Below are 12637 nucleotides of genomic sequence, written 5' to 3' on the forward strand. Positions count from 1 at the left end.
CTAAGGTGTGTGTGTGTAGCGGACAGGCATAAGTGGTGGACCTTGCTGGTGTGCTGGTGTAGGATGATGACAACTGCTGGTGCTGGATTTGGCCAGATGTGCAGGGCCCTGCAGCCAAGAAATATTCAGGCTATGTCAGACAATGAACTTTGGCTTCCGAAACTCCCAAGCTAGTGGCTGTAAGTTAAATTAAGTGGTCAGACTTTATTTGCAACATGAGGTGCAAATTATGCTTGCAAAGCAACGCCTCTGTTGCATTTTTGTATGGGGTCTTCTAATTTGAGGCCTTAGATTAGTGCCTATTCTGCATATTAGTAAATTTGGCCCTCCATTTTCTTTTTGATACTTACAAATGAATTGCTTTATGATTTGGTTTAGTAACTTCCCAGGGAGAGAAGTTAAATTAATGGGCCTATAAATTTCTGCTTTTAAAGTTGGGCATTATGTTTGCCTTTTTCCATTCCACTGGAACCTCACCTGTCATGCATGATTTCTCAAAAATGATTGCTTTGTGGTTTGGAGATGCCTTCGGCATCCCAGGGCGCAATTCATCATGACCTGCTGACTTCTAATCATTTAAGATAGTCAAATATTCTCTGAACAGATCTTTGCCTATCCTAACCTTTGTCCCTCCCTCATTGTTTATATCGATTCTACTAATCATCTGGTCACAATTTATCTCACTGGTGAAAACCAAAGTGAAGTAGACATTGAGCAATTTAGCTTTCATTGTACTGTGGATTACTAGTACTCTTTCCTCTAATGAATGGGCTTTTTTTTCACTTTCTGGATATTTTCAGTGTGTTTATAGAAACTCTTCTGATTGTTCCTAATGCAGTCCCAGGAAATGATCTGAAGGCGCTTGAGGCCCCCACCTTGCTGAAACGAAGCTAAACCAATTGGTTTTGTGATGGAAGGAAGGCACGTTAATAATGTAAGAAAATAAGGGTTGCTTCCAGTGCCATTCCTTCTCAAAGTAAACCCACTGAAGTTAACAGACTTAGAGCATTCATTTAAATGAGTTTACTCTGAGTAGCACTTAGTTGGATATAATATGTAAGTAACATTTCCATAGGGGCAGCTGACACTGTGCCCTCCGGATGTGGTAGGACTACAGTTCTCATAATCCCTGACTATCATCCACACTGACTTGGGCAGACAGGAGCTGAGGCCACAGCTTATGGGAAGGGGCCATACCTCAGTGGTAGAAAATCTGCTTTGCATTCAAATGGTTCTAGCTTCAATTCCCAGCATCTCTAGCTAGGCCCATGAATGTCCCCCACCCAAAACCCTGGAGAGCTGCTGCGAGTCAGTCCAGATAATATTGAGCTAGATCGGGGTAGGCAACCTAAGGCCCAGGGGCTGGATGCAGCCCAATCGCCTTCTAAATCTGACCTGCGGACGGTCTGGGAATCAGTGTGTTTTTACATGAGTAGAGTGTGTACTTTTATTTAAAATGCATCTCTGGGTTATTTGTGGTGCATAGGAATTTGTTCAAACCCCCCCCCCAAATATAGTCCGGTCCACCACATGGTCTGAGGGATGGTGGACTGGCCCACGGCTAAAAAAGGTTGCTGACCCCTGAGCTAGATGGACCAATGTTCTGACTCTGTAAAAGGCAGCTTCCTGACATCTAGAGGGCACCGTGTTGACTACCCCTGCTCAGATATAAGGCACTAAAAGCATGAAACAGCCCATGATAGCCTTGTGAACCAAGACGGAATGCCCCATTCCTAAACTACTGTATCATTATCAAAGACCAATTTTTTTTACACTTGGGCACTGTAGCAATTGCCAAAAAAAAAAAGCTTCCAAGTGGCCTGGTTTTACATTACAGTGGTGGCATATACAAGAACCAACCAGAGAAGTTTCTCCAGATGTTGGAGTGGAAACAAACCATATGAGTGAGCCTCATGATTGGATGTTGCCTATAATACTAGCGATGGACACAATTCCTTGAACTTGCGTTGAAATTATGAGGGGGGTGGGTTGTGTTCCTTGAGTGTACACAAACAATTCCAATTCCACCCCTGCAAGTATTCTTGAGGAACGTGAAAAAAACCCTACTAATGCCTTTCTTCTCTGCAGTTACCCTCCCTTCCAAAGCAGGTACAAGTTTGCTTGAGCATTTTCCCATCAGTTGTCCCCCAAGGGCCGAACCCTGTCTACCACACCTCCCAAAATCCTAGCTTCAGAGCTTGCTCCTTGGTCTGAGCCACTTGTCTCAGGTATGAGGACCCCACCTGACCTCCTGTTCCCATTCCCTGATTGCTGCTTTTGGGTCATGAATCTGCTTCAGCTCTACTTATGACAGCTGCCCAGGATCCTAGAACTCCACTGCCTGGATTCTGACCCCTGCTGAGGCCTGACAATAGTCAACCTTATCACTCCTTATTCTCTCCTTCTGTCACATCTTATTCTGAAATGTGCAGAATTGAATGTTGGCTCCTGGGAGCTAGAGTTCCTTATATAGCAAAATCCTACTTGCCATCTATTTGTGGTGCGAAGTGCAGGAAGAACACACATGTTTCAGCAGCTACCAACACAATGGAGAAGGGATGTGTGGCTCAGTGACAGAGCATGTGTAAAAGGGCCCCGATTCAATCCCTGGCAACTCCAGGTAGGGCTGGGAGAGACCGTAACCCTGGAGAGCCATTGCCAAACAGCATAGACAATACTGAGTGAGATTGACAGATGTTCTGACACAGTATAGGATGACTTCCTATGTTCCTAGAATCTCAAAGGAAGCCCGCCAGCTACTTACCAAAGCATTTACTTTGGTTGGTGGCACGGTCAACAAAGACTTTGGCAGAGATGACGTTGCCGAAAGGCAAGAACATCTGCATAAGTTCTGCATCCCCAAACTCCTGGGGCAGGTGATAAATGAAGAGGTTACAGCCTTCGGGACCTGGGATAATGACAAAGGTGTACACACAAAGGAAAAGACATGTGTTAGCAGCAAAGAGGCCATGCACAACATGTTTGGCTACTTTCTCACAATGCACTGCTTGTTGCAGTTCGCTTATCTGCTAGTTCAGCAGATAAAAGTTTTTTTTAAACAATCAGTTCATTGGAATTGTTTTTTTTCTAATATCCACCAGCTTGCTAGAACATAAAGCTGAAAAGAATCATGACCCACCTTGAGCAAATATCTAGGTGTATATTAAAATCAATTCAATCCCAGTCATACAGAGAGTTCTTTCCCAGAGCGTCAGAACATGGTCTCAGAATGGCTATGTAACAGAGTGTCCTTACTCAAATAATAATTTCTAGTTCAGCTGCAGTCCAACAGCTCACCCACACTTCTGTTTGCCCCACTGCTTTCCCCCAGTAAAACCTGTGGTTTTGCACTGAACAGGAACAAACAGCAGTTGGGTTTCCTGCAGATCGTTGTTTGTTCCGATTTATCACCAAAGAGTGGGTTTTCTGAGGTAAGTGGTGGGACAATGACAAAATCGCTTGGACCTAGAAAGCATGCAAGAAGCAGAAAATGTCTCAGCCCCATGCTGGCTAGGCATGGGACGAGTGGAAATGTTGAACGAACCCTTAGTTCCACATGGAAGAGTCTTGTTATTACCATCAGGGTCAGTCTTTAAGATATAAGGGGATAATTTCTGTATCCTTTCCTTCCTGGCTTTTACACTGGGCCCCTCCAGATGTCCTTTATTAAGAATTCCTCAGAATTCATGCTCATGATGGCTATGGGGGCAGTTATACACAATCACCACTTGCGCCTGCAAAAGTTTTGGGGGCTGTAATACTGCTTCTTTTGCAACAGGTACAGGCCCCATGGTTTCCTGTCAAAACATCCCATACCACAGATGTTCTAGGGTTGCTGTTTTTTGTCCTGCTTTTGTGGTTTTTAGAGTTGTCCCTCCAGATGGCAATAATTCAACAACTTTGGTGAATCTTTGCATAACAACTAATAAAGCCGAATGATGTGTGGACAGCCCAGTGTCAGTCCATCATCAAAGTGCTATTATTGTGTCAGTGGTATATTGCCAAATACACCTGCAAAAGAAGAAGAAGAAGCCACCAGTCTGGAGGGGGCTCCAGTGGCGTAGCGTGGGTTGTCAGCACCCGGGGCAAGGCAAGTAATTTGCGCCCCCTAACCCATGGATTTGCGCCCCCTAACCCTAACCCCCAGATGTTGCACCCGGTGCGGCCGGCCCCCCCTGCACCCCCCACGCTACGCCACTGGGGGCCTCTAATCCTACTGCCAAAGGGAAGGAGCCTCAGCTGATCAGTCAGATGAACAACTGGAAGCAGCACAATCAACAGAAATGACTGTTCGGGCAAATAGAAACGAACCACTAAATCAATAGCAATTGCAGTTGAGACCAAAAGTTTTCAGCCCAGCAAATTAACTTTCTGCAACTTGCAGTTCCCCTGTCTTAAATCAGAAATGTGCTGCTGCTTACCCACTCATTTATTTTGTAAAACCTCCCTAGTTTTATGAAAGCTGCCTACTAGCATTTCTTGACACCCACAAACTGCATAGGGACATGGTGATCTCCTGCTAGTGGAGAGACCACATCAGGGATCAGGAGGATGACCACATGGGATCAGCTGAAGACAGAGACAGTTGCTCTTACAACCTCTTTCTTCTGGTAATCTGCACACTCATCCTCATGGTTTAGAACTATAGTGCCGACTCATCTGTGGGAGAATCTGATGCCTGAAGTGCTCCGATTCCATTTACTTCTAAGGGGAAACAAGGAAATGTATTTCTACATACCTCTCAACATATCTAGGCCTCTGTCCTCACACTTATTCAGCTATGGAAGCACATGCAGAGATGTATCTTTCTTCCCCTGATTGAGGGGTTGCCAACAATGGTGCCCTTCAGATGTTGTGGGCCACACCTCTCATCAACTCCTTCCAGCATGGTTAATGGTCAAAGATGATGGGAGCTGCAGTCCACAACATCTGGAGGCAAGCAAGGAGCATTGCCACATTTAAAGGACACAGTCCGGCCATGCAGAAGGGCTTTGTGAGAGTTGGCGGGGGGTTTATTTCATAGGAGAAGGTTTCAACATTCTGCTTTCTGATGTGATGGAGAACCACGGGGGCAAGGACTGTGAGTCCACCCTGCATGTTCCTTTGTTCATTAATGCATCCCCAAGAGGTCTGACTCATTCAGCACCTCCTCCTCATACTCAGAACTCTGGTGTTGCCTCCTTCCAATTCAACTCTCCATCTTTCTTTTTGTTGTGTTCACCTCATTCACACTTCTTTGTAGTCTTGTTTCTATCTTCTCTTTGCTGAATTTCTGCCACCCTTCTACCAACCCGCATGTTGATTTAATCATCCAAGCCACCTGCCGTTCTGTCAATATTTGCATATTGTCATCTAATCATCACTGGCACCATTTATGTAGCTGTCAGTTTGTACATTACAGATCCCAGGAAGAAGGGGACTGCAAGAAACGGCTTTTTTTTTTGTCCAAACATGCATCCAAATGCATTATACGAACTAGTCAGGCATGCATCTTTCTCCCTATCAAATCCCAAAAGAGCAGCACTGGATAGTCAGGTTTCCTGTTCACAAGTCTTTTGGGGAGTGAGTTGCATTCACGTGGTAGGTATTCAGCTGTCATATCTATTTTAATCTGTCGAGTTCAAGATGGGCTACAAAAGAAGGCAGAAGAGAACCAGGAACTCACTCATTCACTCACTCACAGTGGGCTCCCAAGTTGACTCAACTGATGACTCATCAGATGAGTTGACTCATCTGATGAGGTGGTTGAAAGGCAGGTGGCTCCACCCACCTGTCAAAGTGGTTCATGCTGGATGGGGGACCTCAAGATCCAGCCTGCCAGCTGGGTCCTGTTCCTTACCCCTGTCCTATCTAATCCAGCATTTTGTACTCAAAGTGCCCAACCAGATGCCTCTGGGAAGCAGGACATGAGCACAAATAGCATTACAGCTATTATTTTAGTGTTTTGCACATTTAAAGTTGCATTTAAATTTAAATTTAAAGTTGCATTTAAATTTGTTCTACGGAAGGGTGGTGAAACCTTTTTTTTTTATTAAAAAAAGACCCACTTATTTTACATTTATTCATCTTGGTTATTTATTTTGTGTTAGGCCACCCCATCCTGGATAGCAATGGTGATATCAGTCATGCACAAAGCAATTCACTATTGATCCCAGCAGTATGACTCTGCAGTTGCGGGAATCCCTGCTCTCTGAAATGCCCACAACCCATCTTACCTTCTCTCTGCTGCTGGGGGATGATGGGAGCTTGCTGGGGGAAGGCCTGGCTGATTGGTGCATAGGCGGCTGGGTATGCTGCTGGAACACACAAAAGCAGAATGGTCAGGGCAAACAGAGCCTCCTGCTAGTGCTGAGAAAAGTATGGTAAAGCAAAACCAATGGGGGACAAAAGTGGGGTGCTCAGCAGTGGATCCTGAGCATGACTCAATTCCAGAGATGTATGCATGGATCACATACAAAAAGATTGCTTTGCTGCCTCCATGATCGAGTTGGCTTGTACTTATGGAACAGTCGCAAAGAGTACATGGCAAAGGCCGCTTATGTGGTTCAGGAGGTCTGAATGAAACCTTTGGTGCTGCATGAAGCCTAGCACAAAGAGCATTTTAGGCACACCAAATTATGAACGTATTTAAGCTACCTTACACTGGTGTCGTTGGTCCATCTATCCCGGTGTTGTCCACCCTGACAGGCAGTGGCTGTCCTGGGTGACAGGTAGATGTTTCTCCTGTCCCCTGCTATGTGAGAGCGTTGAGTTGCAAAGGCCAGGGATTGATTAATCATGGGATTTCAGACATGCAAAGCATGGCAGGGGCAGCCAAAATGGTGTCCTCTAGATGCTATTGGACTCCAACTCTCATCAGGCCCAGCCAACAGAGTCAATGGCCAGGGACGATGGGAGTGGAAGTCCAGCAACATTGGCTTTGACTTCCTCTTCTCTGAACCACGGATGCCCCAGTGCATTACTACTGTAGAGATTCTGGCAAGTCTACCCAAGCATTCTCTCTTCTTCACATTCTACGAGCTGTTTCTTCATGTTCTAACATATTGTTCCAAAGACTTGCCTTAACTCAAACAGCCTGACATGCAGGGTTGTACATGCCTTCTAATGGGATGTGTATACTGTTTGCCTGAATTGGCATTCTCATTTAAACTAATCACTGGCCAGCGCAGGGGACTTGCTGGTTTGTGGCTGACTAGGCATGTCGGTCCGTCTCTCAGGTATCGTTTCCAGGCCTGACCTCCAGCTTGCAGTGCATAATTGCTTTCACCTTTCCCTGGCAGAAAAAAAGGGGTCTAACTGCCGCTTGCCCTGGGACTGCATTGTTGAAGGAAAGCAGAAGTGGAATCTGTTCTCCATTTCTCGAAGGTTTGCTTCTGAAAATGAGGCCTCTAGTTCATTTGTCTCATTTGTAGCAATCTCTAGGATTTGGAGGGGTGTGAAGTTGAGATTGCCTTATAATTGCAAGGTAGCTAAGGGTGGTGGGTGTTTTTCTGTCCTTTAAAGACTTATCCAGCAATTTTCAACCTCTCTGTCCTTCCTGGCCTGAGAAATCTCCGTGGAGGAGATACCTCTTGATGTCTTCTTCTGGGTTTTGATTGACGCATAGGACACTGTAGAGGCTGGTGCAATTTCATTTTTTGAAAAAGGGAATCCCTTCCATTTACTTATTTTTTTCTGTATTGATTTCTTTAAAAGGTTAAGAAAAAGACCTCACATAAGAAAAATTAACAATGAACATCTGTCAGGAGAACAGCAGACAGCCTCTCTTGTTTCTTATGCTTCCAGGAAAACCCACCTATGGACATCAAGGGGGTTCTCACCAAGTGTGAGCACCCACGAAGAATAAACAGCCACTAACACTCATCAACTCCCTTGTAAGTAAGGCAGGTACAGCAAAACCCTGGCACATTACAAATATCTTTATTTTTTTAAAAGTGTTTATAAACTACTTAGTATTTTTAAAAATCTCTAAGTGGTGTACAACCTAAAAACCATAAATATTACCCTAAAAACAAAAATGCAACATAAAACCAGTAAAAAAGTAGTATAAAAGCACATATAAAAAAGAATTAAGGGAATTCAAACAAACGACAAACAACAAGAGGGTCTGATTTTACAGGTCATGGGAAGTCTGGGCAGAAAGGCACATGAAAAATGTACTTCTCCTTTGATAATGTTCAATATGCCATTTATGATGGAAAATGGTCTGGGGGAAACGCAGAAGAAACTTTCAGCACAGCACTATAGTTTGGCTCCATCCATCAACCAGGGTGCTAAGGTGTCAATGGGAGGTTGCATTCTCTGTGTCCCAGGAAGAACATCATGGCAAGGTGGGAGACCAACTTGGTGCCATCATTTGGGCAGAGAAAGAGCAGCTGCAGGAAGCCTGCTGCCAACTCCCGGTGGTCCTGGGACTACAGAGTTGAAGGGAAGCTTGTTTTGGTTCCATCCATCAGACTGGGACTAAATTGTGATGGGTTGCGGGGTCAACACACACTGCTCTTGCTGATATGCCCTCTTCTACATAACAGGAAAAGAAGCCCTGCCCTTCATTTCACCAGACTAGCAGTTGACTAGCCCAGCAGTACCATCCATGGGCACAAAAGGACCACGTGTCACCATTAGGACAAATAATGGGCCACTGCTACAAACTGTTGCCTCAACTGTGGCTAGTTTGGGGCTTCATCTAAGTTGCGTTTCAGCTTCTGGACATGTGGAGTTTTCTTTCTGCTGTGGGGGCTTGACATTCTGCCGCTCTCATGGGCAGGACATTCTGTTTTTGCTTGTTCTCAAACACTCCCTTCCTAGTTTCTTTGGTGTGTTTCTTGACATCAAACCTGCAGCAGCTCAGCCCTGATATATTCCACCAAGCACCACCCTTCCTTCCTAGTATAAGACACGTTCCCCCAAAGCTGTCCACTCCTACTTCAGGTGTGCCACAGAATGGAGAAGCCAGGATTCCTTAAGGAGGAGTGGAGAAATTTTATCCATATCCCCACAGCATCCTCCTTGCATCTGGGTATTTTGCTCATGCTCAACATTATCACAAAGATGCCATGGAAAGATGGAAAGATGCAGGGAAAGAGGGAAAGGCAGACAGAGAGAGGGGAGGCGAGGAGGACAGGCAAAGCAATGTTTGAGACCTGCATAGTGCTGCATGCCTGCGTAGGCTTGTTGGAGGGGGTCTGCCACAGTGGGACTTTGAGCTGGGAAGAGAAAAGAAGGAAGAAGGAAGAGAGTAAGCAAGTGCAACTAAAGGAGAACAGCTTTCAGAGCAGCACAATCACTGGGGCAGGCAGCAAACCACTCGAGATATCTCCTTGGCTTCTCATTACGTTCCTCTTCCTCTGTCGCTCCTCAGAGTCTAGCTACATGTGCCACAAACTACTTGAGAGCAAACTACACAAACTGCATGACACAACTCTGGTTCTTTGATCCAGCTCCTCATCCTCCTGGACCTCTTGGATCCTCTAACTTTTGCCCTATTTGTTACCATTAATGGCCACATATCTGAGAACAACAGGCTGGGTCCAGTGCAAACATTTGCTCTATGGCAATAGGCCTGCCACCCTTCTCTGTGGACAGAGGCACTCTAAGGACTTGCCCAAACCTCCATTTGCTTCCCCTGCCCCTGGGGAAACTTGCAGTTTAGAAATAGGGTTTTCCAGGGATTGTTGTTTGCTCTGATTTAGCGCTAAAGAGCGGGTTCTCCAGGGCAAAGAAAATGCAAACAGCTTGGAGATCTGTACCTAGAAAGCACAGGGCAAGTGGAAAACGACCTGGACATGTGTTTTCTAGGCACATGACAAGCTGGATGAGCCCTAAGATCTCATATCTAGCTCAGAGTGAGCAATAGAGGGAACTTGCAGGTTGTGGATGCAACACAGTTCCCTGAGATCTCATCCCCTAAGGAGTCCTTTCCCAACCTGGTGCCCTCCAGGTGTTGCTAGCCTACAACTCCCATCATTCCTCCCCAGTGCTCATGCTATCTGGGAATTGTTGCCCAACAACATTTGAAGGGCACCAGGTTGGGAAAGTCTGCAATAAGGCAGTGGCATCATTAGAAGGTTGCTGGAAATTAGTTTTGGCTCAACTGCCATTCAGTGCCGGTAGGCAAATACCTGAAAAAGGCAGCAGAGGCTTGGACTGTGTAAATTCTCTAGTTGTGACTGACACCAGCTGTGAAACTGGCTTAGGAACCAAGGCAGCCGTGCACTGCTTGGTAGCCAAAGGTGAGCAGAAATCCCATGCAGGTGAGTGCATTGAATTCTATCAAGAGAGCAAGCAGAGGTGGAGGACAGAAGGATCTCTCCATTCCTCCTCCATCAGTCCTCTTGGTTTTTCTCCGCTGGCTGAAGAGAAAGAGAACCTATCCCTCAGATCTGTTCCTCTTCCATCTGCCTGCTTTGTAGAAAGCTTTTTTCTTTTTTACTAGACTTCTAAGATGCTGGTGTCCTGCATTTTCATGCTAGCCGAGAAAGAGGAAGCTTCCGATTCAAGGCATCCAGCACAGGACACAGGATACTAGCCTGTTAGCAAAAATAGGTCAGGGTAGTAACTTTTGCAAGCTTAGTTACAGGACTGGACTAAGGAAGGTCGCTTTTTTAAAATGATACATAACCTCCCAAAGTGCATATGAATTAACATAGGGGAATAGTTGCACATAGAGAGACAGGGATGAGTTTCCTGTTTGCTCTTTATACTGCGCCAGCTGGGCATTTAAGTCCTCCTGGGGTCCCAAAGGACTAGCTCTCCTCTTGCAGCCAAATGGCAAGAAGCTTGAACAGCACACCCATTATTTCCCACCTCCTTTTTTGTGTGCGGCCAAAAACCTTACCTGGGTATGGATGGATTCCATTGGTGTAAATAGTTTCTGATGCTGGCTGCCCATTGGTCTGTGGTGGGAGAGGGCTGAATCCATTCACCCCGATGGGTGTGGCTATGCTGGGAACAGGTGCTGTGCTGATCCCCGGAGGTGTGCTTGTACCTATGGACCACCAAGAAGTTGGGGAGAAAGAGACAAATTAGAGATGGCCTTTGATGCTGACTATTTCTCAAACACAGAGGATGGGTGAGGTCTCTGACTGGAACAGGTAGGAATTTGGTTGGTTGAAGTTAGCTGTTAAAAACCAATCCACTTCTTCATCTGGGCTGTTCTGCAGTCATCAAGAGCAAGTGAGCCCTGGCCATTGCCAGTTTGGTCCCAAAATGCATATTTGTACGCACACTTTAGGCTAGTATGTGCATTACTGTATACATAACTTCACAGGAGAACTGCATTGCAAAATTTGGAAAAAGTGTGAGCTCTGAATTCTGACCATGTTTTGGTACATTTTTGTTTTGGAAACTGTCTGTCCTGTATGTCTGCCTTCGAATGTGAACTGAGCTGAATTTCTCTACTATCCCTAGTGGCAAATACCTGATGAGGGTGTCATGGGAGCAGCAACCAACCCGCTGACGTTAAACGCCGCCATCTGTTGCATCTGTGCCGCCGCAATGGCCGCCATGGGGTTGAGGCAAGTTCCTTGTGCTGCAGCCATCAGAGCTGCCTGCTGCTGCATTATCTTAAGGAAAGAAAGACAGGCATGGGGGCAGAGAGAAGGAAAAGAAACGGAGTAAGCAAGAGGGGAGCAGTGGAGGCGGGGAAGAGAGAGGAGGAGAAGGAACAACCAAGAACAGGAACCAGAGGACACAGAGGAGGAGGAGGAGGAGGAAGAAGGGGAGAAACAAGAAGGTGCAAGTTAGTTTTGCCTTTGTTACCGAAGAGCCTTTTCCAGCTGTTGACACTGGGCATGGCAGGAATGTAGGAAGATGTCTTATACTGAGTAGTGTGTCTAACAGTATTGTGTACAACAGCTTTCCCCAAATTGATGTTCTCCAGGTGTTGCAGGACTACAACTCCCACCAGCCCCTGACAGCACAGCCAACCATCAGCAATGAGGGAAGTTGGTGTTGGAAACAGCTGGAGGGTACCATGTTGGAGAAGGCTGGCAATAGGACCCAGGCACCTTATTTCCCTGAGGCACCACTGAGGCAGCTCTCAGGCAAAAGGAGCTTCCAGTCGGATACCTGCTATTCTGCTATGCTACCCATGGAATGGCCAGAGATGGTGCTGCAGTTGTTTCAGTCCAGGAACCAACAGAGGCCTGGCTTACCCTAACCTCTAGGCTAGATTACTGCAACACATTATACATGCGGCTGCCTCTGATGACGGACTGGAAACTTCCGCTGGTGCAGAATCCAGCCACCAGGTTGCTTACTGAAGCAAAACAGCTTGATCATATAATGCCAATCCTTGGCACACTGCACTGACTGCCAGTTAGTGGGCCAAATTCAAAGTGCTGATGTTGCCCTATAATGCCTTATGGTTCAGGACCACAATACCTCAAGGACTGCCTCTCTCCATATGAACCTGCCCAGACCCTGAGATCATCCTCTGAGGCCTTTCTTGGTGTGCCTCCTCCATGAGAGGTCCAGAGGGTGGCAACACAAGAACGGGCCTTTTCTGCAGTGGCTCCCTGTTTGTGGAATGTTCTCCCCTGGCGTCTCTATTACATATCTTCAGGCCTCCATAACCAGGTCTTTGGCTGGTTAAACAATTTGTGGCCTTTCAAACTGGGTGTGTGGGGGACACAGT

The 12637-nt window shown here is 46.1% G+C and overlaps 1 protein-coding gene across 10 annotated transcripts in view; it reads right to left on the reverse strand.

Annotated features, from left to right (window-relative positions):
- CELF6 (CUGBP Elav-like family member 6) overlaps positions 1-12637 on the reverse strand; it is a 180013-nt gene that overhangs the window by 12920 nt on the left and 154456 nt on the right. For 6 of the 10 annotated variants that reach the window (XR_008327610.1, XM_053366050.1, XM_053366048.1 and 3 more), the window contains 5 exons: positions 11420-11564; positions 10838-10987; positions 9144-9206; positions 6216-6296; positions 2765-2908 (listed from right to left, as the gene is read on the reverse strand). Coding sequence is in view for 9 of the 10 variants with exons in the window: in XM_053366050.1 (XP_053222025.1) it covers positions 2765-2908; positions 6216-6296; positions 9144-9206; positions 10838-10987; positions 11420-11564 (583 nt within the window). In the remaining variant the exon portion in view is untranslated. The remainder of the gene's footprint in view (positions 1-2764; positions 2909-6215; positions 6297-9143; positions 9207-10837; positions 10988-11419; positions 11565-12637) is intronic. The other 4 variants (XM_053366049.1, XM_053366052.1, XM_053366054.1 and 1 more) reach the window with 4 other exon arrangements.

The sequence above is a fragment of the Podarcis raffonei genome, chromosome 14 (genome assembly GCF_027172205.1).
Source record: "Podarcis raffonei isolate rPodRaf1 chromosome 14, rPodRaf1.pri, whole genome shotgun sequence".
Taxonomy (NCBI): domain Eukaryota; kingdom Metazoa; phylum Chordata; class Lepidosauria; order Squamata; family Lacertidae; genus Podarcis; species Podarcis raffonei.